The sequence below is a fragment of the Camelus bactrianus genome, chromosome 1 (assembly GCF_048773025.1).
Source record: "Camelus bactrianus isolate YW-2024 breed Bactrian camel chromosome 1, ASM4877302v1, whole genome shotgun sequence".
Lineage (NCBI taxonomy): Eukaryota > Metazoa > Chordata > Mammalia > Artiodactyla > Camelidae > Camelus > Camelus bactrianus.
In genome coordinates this window covers 60,820,597-60,834,152 of record NC_133539.1, presented here as the reverse complement: position 1 = coordinate 60,834,152, position 13,556 = coordinate 60,820,597, and the positions used below count along the sequence as shown (strand labels likewise).

General features: G+C 33.8%; 1 protein-coding gene across 1 annotated transcript in view; it reads left to right on the top strand.

Moving 5' to 3' along the window:
* The window catches only part of SNX4 (sorting nexin 4), a 51,210-nt gene that overhangs the window by 474 nt on the left and 37,180 nt on the right, over nt 1-13,556 (top strand). The window contains exon 2 of the mRNA XM_074365112.1: nt 10,564-10,685. Coding sequence (XP_074221213.1) covers nt 10,564-10,685 — 122 coding nt within the window. The remainder of the gene's footprint in view (nt 1-10,563; nt 10,686-13,556) is intronic.

Sequence of the window (13,556 nt, the reverse complement as noted above, 5' to 3'; positions counted from 1 at the left end):
GCCGGGGGCTCCAGGCTGGAGCAGGTGCGGTTTTCAGAGGAGGGGGAACTCCGAGGTGTGGACCTGAAGAGGGACGCTGATGTTTCTGGCCGTCTGGTAAGGGGTTGTGCAGAGAAGGCTGAACCGGGGTACCGTGGGCGGTGGCCTTGGTGTTTGAGGAGGAGGAGAATGGGGGACTTGAGAAACAAATCTGGGGGCAGTAAGGGTGGTTGGCTTGGTGCCACTGTCAGGAGATGGATTAGATTGAGAAGAGGTGCAATTAAAAAAAGGTTTTTTAGAACTCCTTATTTGTAATTTCTTCTGTTGGGGTCAGTGCTGTATTTCCCAACGAGGACTTGCCATAGATATCCCGAGTATCTGCTTTGCGAAGCTCCTTAGGTGATTAGTGATTTTCATTTGCTTGAGGAAAGGGGAAAATGCATCATTTTATATTTGTAATGGCTTTCATTCCAAAGTGTTTCCACGCGTAATGCAAGATGGGTAGACCAGGTTAAATTGAAGCGATTCAGAAACTCCGTCCAGGACTTCGCCTCAGACCCCTCTTATCAGAGTGTGCTTTGCCTATCCATTTTGCTTCTTTTTTCTGAAACAGATGTTAGTGCTAATACAAAACTGCCCATCCTTATGATAGATGGATAAAGAAAAGTTAAAGTTGTTTGCTGACTGTTAACTAGAAAGACTCTTAACTCGCTGGGAACCTTAACACAGGAGTTGAAGTTTTTGCCTACTGGGGGAAATGTCAAAGTATATAGACAGCATGAAGACTTTTATGGGTGAATTTTAAGTTTTTCATTTAATTTTTTCCTAAATTCTAGAATTATTTGTGGAGAGGTCAGTATCTCATATGAAATTTGAGGAAAGTGTGTATTCTGCAGTGCATAAACTTTGTTCTTATATGATTTGCTTTTTTTATGCAGGTTCTCATCTGTGACTTAGTTTTTCTGATCTCTTAAAAAAAAAGCTTTTATTGTGAAGTATATCATGAATGCAGAGAAGGTTCTCACAAAATAATTATCAGTTCCTTTGATGCCCCAATATATTATCCTGGGTTACATCCACTCCCTCCACCACAGAGGTGATCTATATTCTGAATTTTCTATTAGCAATTCCCTAGCTTTTCTTTATAATCTTACCGTATGTGTCCCTAAACAATGTATTGTTTAGTTTTACTTGATTTTGAAATTTACCTAAGTGGACTCATTTTACTATGATTTCTTTTCTTTGCTCTATGTTATGTTTTTGGGATTCATCCAAAATGTAGCTTAGTTCATTTATACTCGTGGCTGTATTTATGTCATTTTATAGATATTCTATAATTGATTTCTCTTTCTGTTTACAGACATTGGGGTTGTTTGAAGATTCTTGCTATTTCTAAAAGATTACTACTAGTATGAACTTCTTCCTGCTTATCTCATGGTGCACATGTCTAATACAAACTTAACAGTGAAATTGCTGGATTATAGGGTAGTAGCATGTTCAACCCTAGTAGGTAGTGCCAAGTTGTTTTCTGAAATGAATATACCAATTTATACTCCCACTAGTAGTGCCTAATGCTCTCTGTCCTTATCAACACTTAATATTTTTAGACTTTAAATTATTTGCCAATTTTGTGGGTATGTGTTAAAGCAATTTTAGATTGTTTCAAAAGGTAAGAATCATATCTTTTGTTAGCTATATCATGAATTTAATTTTGGTTATGATGATAAACATTTTGGTAATTTTTTTGTGAATTCCTTTGGATACTTAACTAATATGAAGTTGCAACTATAGTATACAATCCAGTTATGTTAATGCAAAAGTGACTATAAATATCTCATTAAAAAAAACCCTATTTGTGTTTAGTTTAAGATATTTGAAAACCCAAAGATGCCATCATACAGTAAAAGTTGTAGTCATATAGTATTACCTGACTTTTTAGTAAATATGTGTCACAGGAGACCATTTGTTACTGACTGAACTTAGAGGTGTCCTCAAACAACTCCCTTATTTAGTAATCCATAGAGACACAAGCCATTTGGACAAATATTTCAGAATCACCAGGAGTTTAAATGCACATACATTCACATATACTCTGAACATTGTCCCCTCCTCAGAGGATCTACTCCCTCTTTCTGTCCCCTCTTCCACTCTAGTCCATCCTCAGTTGAGAAGTACTGCTGTAACCATAGACATTGCTGCTGTTACTGATAGGAATGTGGTCTGGGCAGAAATGCAAGTTAGATTTGTTGTTTGTGCTAAGCACAGTAAGGCTCTACTTTTCATTTAATTTTCAAAATTATCCCCCCAAAACATATAAAGATGAGGAAGCAGAGGCTCAGAGTGAAAATGATTTAGCCAAAGTCACAGACTAGTCAGTAGCATGGCTGGAACTTGAGCCCAGTCTGCCTGGGCTCTGACATCAGTGCTCTGTCTGTTAAACCATGCAGCTTCATTCCAAAAGAAGTTAAAAATAGTCTTGTGAATTGTAAAATACTATATTCTAAATTTTTTAGGTAAGATTAAGTTGTAATTCTAAGAAGAAAAAAGGTCTAAACAATGTGTTGATTTATCAGGCAGTTTTTCATCACAAAGATATCTATGCAGTTAGTGTGCAGAGATGGCAGAAAGCCTCCTCAGCCTTATTTTTGACTACAGATTTTGGACAAGGAGTGGATTGTACCAATTGCCCTACACCTACGGGTACTGGAAACAAGCACTGCCTAAGGGTTGCAGATCTTTCCCTGTTTTAAACATCACTAGTTAAAGTTCTTTAAATTCTACTGTAAACTCTTACTCTGTATTCTTTTGTTTTCCTTTCTGTGAGTTTTCATCCTCTTCTTTTCCATTGTCTAATTAGAAATCTCCTTTTTGTACTTTTTCCTTATAAGGAAGATGCATTCTTTTTTTTTTCCTTTTTTTAAGTATTGTCAGTTCTATTTAAAGTAGTTTAGAATATGAAAAATGAGAGAGAAATCCAATCTCTAAGAAAGTAGTAATTAGTCCTGGCAGAAGAGAGAGGAAATTGCAAGGGAATGGAGGCAAGAAAACTTTTTTAGGCTGGAAGATTCCACTGAGTTGGCAGTGAGCAGTATTTGCTCAGAGAAGAACCATTGCCTGAGGGATTCATGGTGGTTTTTTTTAGGGAGGGTGCTCTAGGCCTGCGAGTGCGGGTCCAGGCTAAGAGTGCTTGAGCATGTGATGTTTGAAAATGCCTATACACAGTTAGCACCTTCACAGATTGGCAGCTGAGAGCTGAGTGGAGGAGGCCAGAGCTGTGACGAGGGTTTGAGGTGTTTGTGGCTGAAGGTAACATAAAAAAAGAAAAGAAAATATATAGGCATTTACAGGATTTATCAGTTTAGTAGCAGATGATTAAATTATACAGAGCAGTGTTTGCCTCATTGTCTATCTCACCAAACTCAGATTTTTTTTTTTGGAGGCGCCTCACAGTACAAAATACAGTTTTACATCTTAGTCAACGTACGTATACTTGTATTCATAAGCATTGTTTCAGGAAGCAATACTTAACCATTACTTCTTGCAATGAATGCCCTCTGATATTTCTCTGTTCTTTTTCTTTAGAAAGAAATGTTGGTCACAATCCACCAAATTAATTTCATGAACCATGAATGTGTTGTGACTCAGTTTGGAAAGCTATTCAAACTTGCAAGTTGTTTTATTTTACATAAAAGTTAAGTGTTTTCTGAATAGCTGTGCTATTTTTAAATATATTTTTTGTAAATAAAAAGCACAAGAAAATATGTTATGTATTATAACCCGATTTTTCTAGTTATCTGAGAAGTAGAGCTGAAGTAAAACTTCACTATTAGGCTTAAGTAAACACATCATTATCATTATTTTTTACCTAATACCAGCTACCTTGTCTATTGTAGACATACCCCTGAGGAAAGTAAATTCAGTGGATAATTCTGAAACTTCAGATCTCTTACCTATTTCAGTAACACAGAAGCATCGCAGCTGGAAAAAAAGATTATGAGGATGTATTCCAGTGTATCAGCAATGGTTAGGGCTGGGCTGTGGGCTATCAGTTATTTGTATTTATTTTATTTTTTCCTATACTTTTCAATTTTTTTATATTAAGCATGTGTTAATTTTCATAGTTAAAAAACTTAAACCTACAAATGATAGGTGATAGGTAATACTTGAGGTCTTGCTATGTGCTGGTGACTTTGAAACTCTTTAAATGCTTCCAGAAACATTATGCATTAGATATTCGTATCCCCATTTTACAGATGAGGAAACTGAGGCAGAGAGGTTAAGTAATTTGCCCAGAGTTACACAGCTAATCTATGCTAGAGATGGGATTCAAGCTGGCAACTAATCTGAGGGAGAATTGATCCTTTCTGATTACAAACTTTGATTTTTTTCTTGATTACCAATTATTTTATATTTTCTTGATCACCTTCATGGCTTGATGTTACACTATTTTCTTTTTTTTTCTTTCCTTTTTTTTTCATTGAAGTATAGTTGATTTACAATGTTAATTTCTGATGTACAGCATAGTGATTCAGTTGTGTGTATGTGTGTCTATATATATCTACATATATATTCCTTTTGGTATTCTTTTTCATTATAGGCTATTACACGGTATTGAATATAATTCCCTGTGCTACACTGGTTTCTTTTGATATCAGTTTACCTTATTTGTGTTTGTCCATTTTATAATTTTAATGCCTTGCGTTGTAAGTCTTTATTTCCCATGGGGAATTTAAGACATTTGCATTTATTGTCTTAACTGGCTTTATTTTTAGCTAATTTTATTCTATCATATTTTATACTTTCTTACTTTGGTTTCTGTTTGGGAATTTTCCTTCGTGGATTATAATTTCTTTGGTTTTACGCTCTGTAATGATCTGGAAGGCGTGTGTCTTTGTTTTTTTTCTTCCCCAAAACATAACTGAGACAAACATTATTTATGTAAATGATATGGCCATTAAGATTTTTTTTTAAATAATGTCATTTATAGAAATGATACCAAGTTTATAAACAAGTGCAGTACAAAGAATTGTTTCCCCCTGAACTATTTGAGTATAAACTGTGATCAGGATATTCCCCCATTTCATCACCAAAACTTTTATTTCAAAGGGCAAACAAGGACATCCTCCTTTATAACCACAGTGCTGGCACCAAAATCACTAAAATAACATTGATAAATTACTGCTATCTAATCCTCAGAATTCATGTAAGTTTTGCCGGTTGTACCAACAGCATTCTTCAGTGCCTAATGTTTCAGTCCAGACTCATGTATTATGTTTATTTATTTTGCATCTTTAGTCTCCTCTGAGCTGGAAGAGTTTCTCAGTCTTTGCTTTCATGACTTTGACCCTCTTGAAGATTAACAACCAGTTATTTTTTAGAATGTCCTTCAGTTTGGGTTTGCCTGATGTTTTTTCATGATTAAATTCAGGTTCTGCTTCTTTTGCAGAAATTGCCACTAAAGTGATGCTGCGTTCTTCTAATTGCTTTTTACCAGTTTGCACATGATTTGGGTTTGCCCCAATACTTTGGTCACTTTTTCTGCTAGTCTTCTCCAGTATAAAATTACACTTTTTCCCTTTTTAATTAATTTTTTGTGGAGGCATACTTTTTTTCTTCCAGTTTTATTGAGATACAATTGGCATACATTACTGTATATGTTTAAGGCATACAGCATAGTGATTTGACTTACATACACCATAAAATGATTACCACAATAAGTTTAGTAAACATCCATCATCTCATAGATACAAAATTAAATAGAAAAAAAATTTTTTCCTTATGATGAAAACTTTCAGGACTTACTCTTTTAACAGTTCTTATATATAACATACAGCAGTGTTTGTATTTTACATCTCTGATACTTAACATCTGGAAGTTTGTGCCTTTGACTGCTTTCATCCATCTTTCCCCCTCCCCCCCCAACCACAACTCTGATCTTTTTTTAGGGAAACATACTTTGAAACTATGAAAATGTCTTGTTCCTCATCAAAATTTGTATTTATTTGTCTATTTCATTATGGACTCATGGATTTTATTTTTAACAACTTTATTAAGCTGTAAGTTATATACCATAAAAATCACTCATTGTAAGTATATAATTTAGTAATTTTTAGTAAATTTGCAGAGTTGCACAGTCATCACCATAACCCAGTTTTAGAACATTTCTATCATCCCCCCAAATTCTTTTGTTCCCCTTTGTAGTTAATCCCCCTTCTCACCATTAACCCTAGGCAGCCACTGTCTGCTTTCTGTATAAATTTGTCTTTTTGGGTATTTCACATAAATGGAATCATATAACCTGTTGTCTTTAGAGTCTGCCTTAGAATGTTTTTTGAAGTTCATCCATTTTATAGCATATATTAGTCATTTTTTCATTACTGAATAATATTTGATTGCGTGGATATATCACATTTTATTTATCATTTGATGGAAGTTGGGATTATTTTCAGTTTTTAGCTATTATGAATATTACTAGTATGATGAATATTCATTCACATGCCAGTCTTTGTGTAGATACATGTTTACTTAGATTTGCAGGAGTTATATGGTAAATTTATGTTTAACTTTTTAAGAAACTGCCAGTTTTCCAAAGTGGCTGTACCATTTAACATTACTGCCAGCAATGTATGAGGCCCACATTTTGCCACATCCTTGTCAGCACTTGGCATTGTCTGTCTGATTATAGCCATTCTTGTGGGTGTGAAGTGGTTTTAATTTGCATTTTTCTCATGACTGAAGGTGTTGAGCATCTTTTCATGTGCTTATTGCCATTTGTATATGTTCTTTGGTGGAATGTCTATTCAGATTTTTTGCTTATTTTTGAAATTGGCTGGTTTCTCTTGTTGCTGAGTTGTACATGTTGTTTAGGTATTCTGGATACAAGTTTTTTTTAAATCAGATAATAAGATTTACAGATATTTTTCCCCCAGGCTGTGGCTTTTTTCTTTTTCTTGGTGGTGTCTTTAGAAGACCAAAAGTTTTTAATTTTGATGAAGTCTAGTATATCAGTTATTTTCTTTGATGGATTGTGCTTTTGGTATTGTATCTAAGCACTCTTTGCTTATCCCAAGACCATGAGAAATTTCCACTTTAGCTCTTATATCTGAGTGTGTAAGCCACTTTGAGTTAATTTCTGTGTTTGGCGTGAGAAAACGGTCTACTTTTGGAGGGGGGGTGCTGTGGGTATTCAGTAGTCTCAGTACCATATGTTGAAAAGACTTTCCATTCCATATTGACTTGGTTTGGTGTGTTTATTACAAACAGTTGACCTTAAATGTAAGGGTTTATTTCTGGATTCTCAGTTCTATTTCATTGATCTCTATGTCATGTCCTTCTGCTATTACCTCACTGTCTTGATTACTTTAGCTTTTTAATAAGTTTTGAAACTCCAGATAGTGTAGGTCCTGCAACTTGTTAATTTTTCAAAATTGTTTCGACTATTCTAGGTCCTTTATATTTCCATGTAAATTTTAGGAACAATTCACCAGTTTCTCAAAAAAGTCCTGCTGGGATTAAGTATTTTTAAAGGAACAATGTGTTAGTATGTTTTATAATATTTCAGGGATGTCCTGTATACATGATACTCTTGTCATTTGGACTTTATTATTGTGAAATCTAGGACAAATTTGGTCTTTATTCTTTTGTAGTGGTCTTGTTTCTTATTTTTCTGCTTAAATCTTTCTAGGATTTTTGTTTTCTTCATGCTGAAAATGTTTAATTTTCTAACTCATTACACATGGACCATATGCCTTTCAATTTGAAGACTAAGAAAAATTTTTTTCAATCCAGGAAGGATGTCTGTTGGTTTCTTTTTCTTTTTAATTGTATTGATGATTATTGTTTCTGTTCTGTTTCTTCTGATTTCTTCTTCAAGAAATTCTACTTAAATGTTGGTTCTTAGATTTCCTTTTTTAAATTATCTTTTATCATTTTCACCTTTTTTGGATCTTTTTTTCCTTCAGCATTCTGGGGAAGCTTCCCAAACTATGTTATCTTCGTACTAATTTGATTTTTTTGTGGTGTCAGTTTTACTGCCCGGAATGTATTTTATTTTTGCTATTTATTTTTCTTTCTTTGCATTCTTTTTCTTCTGAGTTAGCTCCATATTCATCTCAATCTGCTTGGGTTTTTTTTGTTTTGGGGGGGGTTGGCCTGTTTTCTTTTAATTTTCTTCCTTTTAAAAATATTTTTCTGTTTTCTTTTAATTTTCCCCATAATTTGTAATATTATGATAAATGTAATTATTTTTAGTGTGTGATTTAAATAAAATTAACTAAATACTATAGACACTCCAACTCTTTTCATCTACAGTCTTGAATTTTGTTATATTAATGTTAGCCTTCTTTTTGTCTTTAATCCTAAAGAACACCACAGATGGCCAGTAGCTCAATGGAGGGCAAGAATTACCCAGGCAAGCTGTGAGCCACTGAACTCGGGTTCCTTGTCTCAGTTATCCTCCCATTGCTAATGACTGGCATTGTGGATACTCAATGCATAGTTATTGAATTAATAGCTTCTTATCATTTCTTTTGTCTCTGTTACCTGTTTTATGCCTACTTTTACATTTCACTGTTTGCAACATAGAAAAAACTTAAAGTAGATTATATTCATTTTCACTCATTGAATTGGAAATAAAGAATTTCATCAGCCTTTTAAATATGTCCACCTTCTATATTTTTTTTAGTCTTAAGTCAGATAGAAAGTACACATATCAAGAATCTACTTTTGGAACATTATTCCTTTGAATATAAGTGTAGGATATGAGTGTAGTGTTACTGTTTCTTTAATGATGTTCTTCACTCTGGTAAGAAGTCCACTTTGAATACATCTAGAATATCGTGTCTCTCTTTAAAACACACTCCTGGTCTCATCTTCCAGTCATCAAGTCTATCCATGTCTAAATCTTTTGAATGTGTTCTTTTAACAGTTATGGTATTAGTTGTGTTACTCTTGGCACTCTTTGTGCTTGAGTGTGACAGTAGCAGCAATTTTATATCATCTGCCAAACCCTGCTGGATCTTTGTGTGCCATTCTTTAGTTTTCATGATGGCAGATTTTATTCTTTTATTTTTTTCCTTCTGTGTAATTGGATAACATGATGGAGTAAATTTTTGACTCATGTGCATTATCTTTTTGGCTGGGAGACAGTTTGCTTTATCAATCATGTGCTTCCAGAATTCAGGGAATTTTTTACTAGAGTACATGGTGGTAAATCAGAAGGCTTGGCTTGGCTGTGGACCAGAATTACGAGTTTTTGTATGATAATCTCAACTAGTGAGGGCTTCATAATCCTGATGTTGAGTGGTTTGTTCTTATGTAATTTCTTGAGCTTTCTTTGAGTTAAATGATTTCCTCTTATCTTATCTTTTAGTACATAAACGTAAAACTTACATTTTATAAAAATGTCTTATTTAACAATGGAGTGGTTTTTGTTTTTGTTTTGGGTTGAGTCTTAATTCTCTAATCCTTTATTTTTTAGCATTTTTATCGTCTCCATTTTTCTTCAGCATTTTGGGGGGTACTTCCAAAGTGTGTGTCATCTTTATTCATCACTGATACTTAATTTTGTGTGCTATCACATAACTTATTCTGTCTTCATAGCACACAGGTTTAATTTTCTGTGCAAAGTACCATCATGAGTTTTACTGGATGCAGCTTTTTCTCTCACCTTTTGGTGTATCCATCTTTTTACTTACATCTCTTCACAAACTACCATATAGGACATAATAGTGTTTTTAATTAAAACCCACCTGCGAACTTTAAAAGTGACCAAGGGAGGAAAAAACCCAAAGCGCAGCAGTTAACACGTGTCTCACAGCATCTGCCTTGTTTAAACTTGGAGTTACTTCAGGTATATTCAGAACTCTTCTTCTGTGTCACACTTCCTACACATACAACTTATGAACACCAGTGGTGGGTTTGTCTATTTTTTGTGTGTGTGTGTGTGCTTTGTTCCAGACCTGGGGATCTAGCAAGAATAGAAAGGATTCTCCTCTTCTTAAAAGCTGCTGTCTCACAGTGGAGCCTGTTAACTACTGCCAGAAAGTTTAGGCAGATTTATAGTTGAATATGTGATGACTCCTGCTGTGCTTTGTTTGTTTTTTTTTAACCTGCCCGCTGAAAATCTCACCTTTTGTCATATATATAGTATTTTACATTTGTGAGAGAGACTTGACTTTGGTGAAATAAAAAGATTAGATACTGGTATTGAGGCTCATTCATCTTTATATACAGTGTTTTTAGATTTTTTTCTTATGCATGTCTATATAGATTTATTATTGGTCACTTATGTGAAATGTCTACATTTTACTTTAATTTTTCTCCTATTATCTTGCCTGCATTTTAATAATTAGATATATGATACTTGTTAAAATAGCTTCCGGAAAAGTTTAGTGCACTACAGTGTGCTTATAAAAAGAGGTGTATCATTTGCTGCTGTCATTTAGCAACCCCTCTCAAGAGCTATATGAAAGTAGCTTGAAACATGTGCTAACAATGGGTTTCATTATAATAGCTGAGGTTTTTTCCATATCATTTTGAAGAGTTTTTGTTGTTGTTGTTGTTCTTCCATTTCTTTTTCTTCAGATGACAGAAAATAATTTTTGGTTGAAGAAGATAGAAATTAGTGTTTCAGAAGCAGAAAAGCGAACTGGAAGAAATGCCATGAACATGCAAGAAACATACACTGCTTACCTCATTGAAACAAGGTGAGTGATGATAATTATGCCTAGGTTTAGGTAGAAAGGGCTTTGGTGGCTATTGATGCAAATTCTGTTGTCTAATGGAATTGTTTACAGGTCATTGTCTTTTTAGGGATTTTTGTTGTTGTTTCTTTACTTTTTAACAGGTACGGTAAGCAGATGTGTCTTTTACTACAGTACTCTTGGTAGTTGTATTCTGGCATACTTGTTCTGAGGGGAGAGGGAAAGTTAGTGGAGTACTTTGGGATCTGGAATGTTCCTTAACACGTTTTAGTAGAGCTCTTGGTGTTACAGTCCTTGTGTGATTTTTGGAAAAGATACCAGGTTCTCAGGGGTGTTGGAAGTGGACTTAGGTAAGTGGAGATGGCTAACAGAGAAGTCTAGGAGGAGAGAATATGGTCTGAGTCATTTTAGTAGAGTTGGGAGTTACAGAGAAATTAACAGGGAAAACTTGATTGAGACTGGATCTTTAGACTTCGGGGTAAAATTGAAAAGATGAAGTAAATCATGTTATAAGAAATCAAAACTCAACAGAAAAGTTGTCTTTTACCTCATAAGCAAAAAGTTAAAGGAATTGGGCTGTTTTGTCTAGAGAAAGACAAGGGACGACTCAGTTTATCTTGCCAATTATGAACGGTTTATATAAAGACTATACTGACTAGTTCTTTTCTCTCTATGGACTGAGCAGAAATAGTTTCAATTAAAACAAGTAGGTATGAGAAAACTTTTATAGAAAATTGGTGTACCATAGGAATTTCGGGAAAAGAGCTAAGGTAGGTCTCTTAAAAAAATGGGTTGTTTTTAAAGAAAAGTTGTTTTGTGACATACATATATGCATGTATGATGCATGTATGTATCACAGAGATTTTTGTTTTAAATGGTCCCATGAGAGGGTTTTTTTTTTTTTTCTTTAAGTTAAGTTAGCCACTTAAAAAATCGTACTTAAGAAATTTGTGTTGGCTTTAGCTTTCTAAGCAAATTCTTAAATTTAAAACTAAAAAGGATATTTTTAGCGTATACCTATTTCTTCACCCAGTTGAACAATGAAATTAGCTGTTGATTAATATTACTGCTGGAAGGGAATCTTGATTTGAATAATCTGGAATAATTTATAGTTGTTTACTCTTGACTTTGAAATGAATAGAGTATTATAATTTGAAACTAGGAATTAGAAGTGGCCATGCTTGAGTAATATAGCTAGACTCTGAATAAACATCTAAGTGGATCATCAGTAAATGTGTGGTGTACAAAAGGACTGTTGAGTTGACTTTCACAATTGCACTTCATTATAAATTTGTTTTAAAACAATGGTTCTCAAATTTTAAAATATATAAAAATCTCCTGGAGAATTTGTTAAGTTGCAGAGTTGTGGGTGGGGTTCAGGAATTGACATATTTTAACTAAAGCTCCAGATGTTTTTGAAGCAGATGGACCATGGATCATAAAGTTAATTATCTTTTCAAGGCTTTACATTTTAAGATAATCAAATTTATGTCTTTTTTTCTTTGTGATTTGTGTTTTCCCTGTTTTTAAATTCTTGCCTACTCCATATCAGGTACATATCTTTGAGAAATACTGTTTTTGAATAGATTATTTCATGAGTACTGTACCCCTAAGGCTAACCTTCAGCAACCATGGGACCCTGGAATTTCTTAATTTAATCATGTAGGAATCTTTCTGTAATTCAGTGTTATGCAGATAATCTTGGATAATATGAATATTATTGAGCTTAGATATTAACTAAAAGTTGAACTTACATCATATAGCTTATCTACTTACTCTTTGGACACATGTGGAAAGTCCATTTAGCAACTGCCTAAAGTGTTATAGTTTAATTGGCTAAGAATGAATAAAGCTAAAGTCACTGAGTTTAATTGTTCCAGGGATTTTATCTTTTCCTGTTCATAGAATATGAACCCTTTTAAAATAGGTAAGAATACTGTATGTAATAATGGGTAAGAATGCCTTGATGGCTTGGGAGGTTGTATGATGTCTTTACTTAGCTCTTCTAATCTGTGAAACAGGGCTAGTGATACTGTCTACTTCATTGTGAGGGTGAAATTAAATGTTGCATGTAAATCCAGTTATGTGCTATTAAACATTTGTTAAATGATTAGATAAATGGGGTAGTTTTGTGGTCCAAAGAAAGTCTCTGTACTTCTAGCCATCTTCCAATGACTGGACCCTGTCTTTAATGGCCTTTAAGACCGAAAAAAAAAAAAACCCCACCAACATGTAACAAGTCTTCTAAAGGCCTTTAAGTGTACTGCTTGTTTATCTAGTTATTAGCAAGATGTGGGTTCTGTTGGTGATGATATCGAATAATTTGAAGCTTGTTAACCCAAGATACTTTTTTCAACTAAAGTTGAAAACTGAATTAGAATAATATTAACCATAGCTAATGGTTAGGTCAACTCTTTAAAATGAATTATGATTTAATAATGCTATATTTTTGCCATGGTAGCCATTTGTACACTTTAAATTTCGTATTTTGTTTCCTTTTTTTATTAATGTACTGTGAATAAATTTAGTGGCAAACTTAATATAATAAAATACATTAAACAAATAATAAAAACATTGACTATCTCTTGTGTTGAGCATGTCATAGTGCATATATTTTCTCAGGACCTTATTTTAAGACTGACTTGACCTCCATACCTTTATGCCATAATGTACAAACGCACATTTTGGTTATATGATGTTTCTTGGAGGGCCTGTAAGTTATGGTCAAGCACACAATTAGAAAATGGGAAGGTTCTGATAATGTTTAGAAGACTGATGTTTTCTAGCAATGATTGTGCTAGCAGAAATCTTAAGCAAAATAATTTCACATATTCTTTATATAATTTTTACCCTAACTTTCCCCTAACTATAAAT